Source organism: Martes martes (assembly GCF_963455335.1).
Source record: "Martes martes genome assembly, chromosome: 16".
NCBI classification, from domain to species: domain Eukaryota; kingdom Metazoa; phylum Chordata; class Mammalia; order Carnivora; family Mustelidae; genus Martes; species Martes martes.
This window is the reverse complement of record NC_137904.1, coordinates 28,192,377-28,197,624: the sequence shown is the minus strand read 5'-3', so window position 1 is coordinate 28,197,624 and position 5,248 is coordinate 28,192,377. Positions and strand designations below refer to the sequence as shown.

Here is a 5,248-nt window from a genome sequence, read left to right as displayed (position 1 = left end):
AAGCAGACCTCTCCTCGGCAAGGTGATGTTAGTATGAGCAGCAATGGGAAGATGGGAGACGAGGAAGGATGAAAAAGTGGGGTCCAGAAACAGCCGGATCCACCCTCTCTGCAGATACCCTCCTTTTAAACATTTATCTTGTGGACAAAATGAGCAGTCCCGCACTTATATCACAGCTGGGATGCCACCAGAGGCAAGGAGCAGATTCCCGTGACCCCAGTGCCCATGGCATCATTTCAGCAGCAGAGGGCATTGTGGGGACAGCAGTCAGTGGCCTGGGGGATGGGGCGTGGCCATGAAAGGGGGAACCAGGGAGACCAGCCCCACCAGTGCTCGTGCACTGAGAGAGAGGCCTTCTGAATCCACTTCTAGAAGTGATGTTAGCTGGCAGTTAGCTAACAGCTAGCAGATTTTCTGCTTCTAATTCACCACCCAGTGGAAGTAACCAAAACCAGCTCAGAAGTCTTAAAAATAAGAAAGGAGCTGCATTGCCTCTGAAACCCCCAGGCTGGCTGAAACAGGCTCTGATGACACCCGGCAGTGGTTTTCAAACTGCCTGTGCTTTACATCACCTTGGAAGTTTCAAAATTACTGACGCCCAGTCCCCACCTAACTAAATCCGAACTAAATGCATAACTTTGGAGGTGAGGTCCTGGCACTGGAGTTTCTAAAAACTTTCAGAAGGGATTCTAACGTGAATTCAAGGTTGGAAAGCAACTCCTTAGGTACCCACTCCAACAGGAAATAGCCAGCCTCTATAAAAGTCTTCACCCTAAGTGGAATTCCCAGGTAAAAGGCAGGCTTCCCAGTTAAATTTGAATTTCGGACACACACCAAATGATTTTATACGAGTATATCCCAAATATTGCCTGGGACATACTTATACTAAAACATCATTCATTCTGTATTTTAATTTGCTAACTCTGGCCACTGTAGCCTCAAAGCCTCAACTTAGATATGGCTTTGGAGAACATTTTCCCAGAAAGCAGAGCACAGAACACCTGAGAAGCTGACCGGGGTCATCGGCCTGCTGGTAGACGGGGAGTCTTTGCTAGGTCGCAGGCAGGTTTGCTAGACCGTCGCTAACAGAAGCATCCAAGCTCCCAGCATTTGCTAGACGCTCAACAAATATTAGCCATTGTTCTGAGGAAAACTTCGCTTAGGAAAATGAAGGTGTGTGCATAAATATGCATTCACAGTACGTTTCATCATCTCGGTAGTCATTTAAGGAGAAAGATGTCCTAGATCGTATCGATTATGACTTAGTGATAAAACAATGTGTCGGTTTCAGCTTTCTAGGAAAGCATCTCCAGCGAGGGTCTGGAACCCCTGTGCTAGCCCTCTGTCCCTTTCTGGTGGTTTCTGCCCCTCTTCAGATGTCTCTACTCTTCCCCCAGTATCCCTCTCAGCCTGTGGTTCTGATCAGTTGGGAAGACAAAATCAATGGAATCATCCCAAGAAAAAGGCTGGTTTACCTTTTATATAAGAGCCTTCAGTATTTTTTAAGGGATTTTATTTATTTGACAGGGAGAGAGAGACAGCCAGAGAGGGAACACAAGCAGGGGCAGAGGGAGAGGGAGAAGCCGGCTCCTGATGTGAGGCTCCATCCCAGGACCCCGGGATCACGACCTGAGCCAAAGGCAGACGCTTTAACGACTGAGCCACCCAGGCACCCCCCCTTCAATATTTTGAAACGCAGTGCTGGGCCAACCATCCCGTGAGCATTTGTTGTTTGAGATATATGATAGAGCTGCTCCAAGAGAGAGCTCATCCTGCTGAGTGATCCATATAGTGAATATGAGGAGAAACTGAAGGGGGGTGGGTGAAGAGAACGTCATGAGAAGTCAGAGAAAATATCTATTACATCACACAATTCAACAATGGAAATAAGTTACAAAAGTTAAATAAGATACATAAACGAAAATTAAAGTTAAAGAGGGCTACAAAGTGTGGCAGGGGGTGGGGGGTGAGACCCATAGAGGAGGTGCCCTCCAGAGTTCCAAGGTCATTGCCCTGGACAGGTGCCAGTCTTCACACAGATGTAACACCTTCCTTGTAGCTTCCAGGCCACTCAGGCATTCAGCTCCAGGTCGCTGATGTACTCCTGGACCCAGGCCTCCCTCGGGTGGGCACAGATCTGCCGGCCTCTTTTGGTTTGGAAACTGTGGAGAGGCATGGAAGGATTACACACTGAGGAATGTAGCGGGGGAATCCTAGGCCCACTGTGACCCCTCCATCCTTCTCTGTCTCAGACCTCTCAGGCCCTGTCCACATGCTCAGAAAATGTACTCTCCATGTTGGGGTTCATGACCTCCTCTGGGTCTCATACGGGGGTCCACTCAGAAAGCCAACTTCCTACTGTCACCTCAACACAGGAGCAATTCCTTCAGGGCTCCCCACAGGCACCAGACCAGGTCAGAGACAGGGCAGTGGCCTCCCCTGGTGTTCTGTGCTCCGATGGTCTCAGAAGGCTGAGTCCTCCAAGGGGTTGGGGGGCTCATCTCAGCCCTCCCATCGCCTTCCCTGGGAAGATTGGGCCTTACATGACACCGGGCTTGGAGCACTGGCTGCTGGTCTCATAATAGTCGACCACAAATTTCCGAGGAATCTGCCGGGAGATATAGAAGAAGCAGCAGGAGGTCGGGGTGTCAGCACCAACTGAGAGAAACAGGACAGAAAGCTCCTCAGTGACTCTTCAGAAGATTGAAGAGCCAACCACGCCCCGAGGGTCAGGAAGAACTAGAAGGAGACAGCCGCACAGGCACGGGGATGTGTAGACAAAGAGACCCAGGAGGAAGCTGGCATTTCTTCTTTTCCTTGACATTTTTATATTCTGTGTCTCTTTCCCTGTTTGTCATTCTCTGTCTATTTTGGTAGGGGGTCTCTGCGTCTCTCCACCAGAACTTCAGCTTTCTGAACAAACTACTCCCTTTCTGTCTCTCTCGGGGCAGTGCCATCTGGAATTCACAAGGAGAGCAAAGGCCACAGCCTTGGGAGCCAGCCGGCCACAGATCCCACCTGTTGTCCGAGATCCCAGTTGGGCGGCCATGTTTCCATCCTTAGAATGGGACTCCCTCCCACTCCCTCCCCGCGCTGGACAACGGAATGGCTAAAACACTATGGGAAAGACACTCCTCCTCAGGAAACAGCCTCTGACAGCTCTCTGAAGTTCTCTACTCAGAGGGGCTCAGGCACAAGACTTGGGCGCTAGGGTCCAAGCCGTGGCCAGGGAGTGGAAGGATAGGGCGAAAGGAGGCAAGGAGGACAGACTCACAAAAGGAAGAGGAGGTCTGGGAACAGAGTGCCGCGGTGAGAAGCAGGACGGCCAGGCCAGCCGCAGGGACCTCCATGGCGCTGGGCAGCAGAGGGTGTGAGCTCGAGCAGTAGCCACGCAGAGCTGGGACCGGAGACCCACAGCTGCTGCCTCCTTCTGGGGTCTAAACCATGTCCCGTCTTTATAGACAGCCTTGGAGCGTTAGAAGAGAGAAAGTTGAAGAAACCAAGGGGGGATATTTAAAACCATTGGTGTTGGTGTCGTGCTGTGAGTCACATAAGGTAGGAGAGCTCTGGGTCGCCACCAAAGTTCAGGCTATTTGTAACCATGGTTCGGTTGCCTACCTGAGGGGGAAATGGTTTCTATAGTGAGGGGAGGTGAGATGCTGGTGTGACCCGGTTAGCAGATCGGGAGATCAAGCCATTTCTGCTACAGAGCCTGTGCTCTGTGCCCCAGCTGTCCAGATGGCCTCGAGGTGACCCAGAGGATAATGCCATGGAGTCTGGGGGAGCACACCCCAGATGGAGATGGCAGAACTAGGGAAGCCTCAGCTCTTCAAGGGGCAAGATGGAGGCCAGCCTTTCAGACTTGCTCCATCATCAAACATGCATGGGTCTCTGCGGTGCGCCGGGAGTGTCAGTGCCTGGCAATGAGCGCTTCTGATTGCAATGTCAGCTTCGGATTGCCAAGGCATCCACTTGAAAGACATACTGCCAGCGAGGCCTGGAGAGAAAGAGCCAGGCTGTCCCGCCCATAAATTTCCCCTTTGAGAAAGGCCCGAGAACCGATACAGCTGGTCACTTGAGCAACCCCACTATTCCCTTCCCGCGTTCTAATTCCTGCTCTTAGGTTTTACATTTGCCAATAGGGAACCCACAAAGCCCTGGGCACCCCACCCTTAACCCCAATAAGGGCAAAACCTCAGGTCTATGCTCTCCCTCTCTCTTTACCAGTGACCTCACTGAGGGGCCCTCGGGCCTGCCGTGTACCCCTGTGAGTAATAAACCTTGTATTTTAAAATTTCCCTGGTCGTTGCTGCTGAGGTGTGAACCTCATAATCATAGTAAGAGCCACAAAGGCCTGTCGGGCCACAACATTGGCTCCAATCAGGGAAATGTCTGGGGAGCTCACCACCAGCTATAACTACGTAGCCCAGGCATTTTGAGCTCATGCCATCACGATCAAAAAGTTGAGACCCCCACAAGACAGCTGGTCCCTGGGTTGGTTGGGCTAATGTGAATGGAGAGCCCTAAACTGTTGTTATCCTTTGACCACAAAGTACTCTGCCAGGGATCTGTCCTATAGATAGAAGTAGGAGGATGAAGAAAATTGTATGGATAATGGTGTTTGTCACAGCCTATTTGTAACAATTTAAAAAGGACCTACAGGATGTCTGGGTGGCTCAGTAGGTTAAGCTTTGGACTTGATCTCATCTCAGGTCATGATCTCAGGCCATGAATTCCAACCCTGTGTTGGGCTCCAGGCTGGTCATGGAGCCTAGTTAAAAAATAATAATAATGTTTTTTTTTAAAAAGAAGTAATTTTTAAAGTAAAAAACCGAAATTAATTAAAATCCATACAATTAAATCAATTATGGCATATTCACCTCTTATAACAACAATTAGCCCTGAATAACTAAGAAAATGAAGAAACATTCAAAGGAAGTACTTGTTCCTCAAAAACCCTAAAACATTTCCTGTGTCCTTATTGTAAAGTCATGATGGTATTTCCAGGGTTTGTCTGGCAGCTCAATGACATCATCAGGGACACTTTTCTTAAAATGTTTCCCTTTCCCCCAACATTTTGCTGGCTTTTCTTTGCGGGGAAGGGGGGTGTCACTTATGGTTACAAAATGGCTGCTGCTGCTCAGGTCTGCACAAAGTCTTCTCCATAGGCTTATAAGGGAGTCTCATAAGAGTAGAGAAAAAGCAACATTACAGGTATCTGTAATTCAAATTGGGTTTTTTTTTTTTA

At 49.5% G+C, this 5,248-nt stretch overlaps 1 protein-coding gene across 1 annotated transcript; it reads right to left on the bottom strand.

Moving 5' to 3' along the window:
- Positions 1-1,621: 1,621 nt before the first annotated feature.
- On the bottom strand, positions 1,622-3,350 carry LOC308357472 (C-C motif chemokine 3-like; the record flags this gene model as incomplete). Its single annotated transcript, XM_080827046.1, has 3 exons — positions 1,622-2,162; positions 2,544-2,658; positions 3,275-3,350. 3 exons carry the CDS (start codon positions 3,348-3,350, stop codon positions 2,072-2,074), a joined length of 282 nt encoding a protein of 93 aa, XP_080683172.1. The 3' UTR covers positions 1,622-2,071.
- Positions 3,351-5,248: the final 1,898 nt, after the last annotated feature.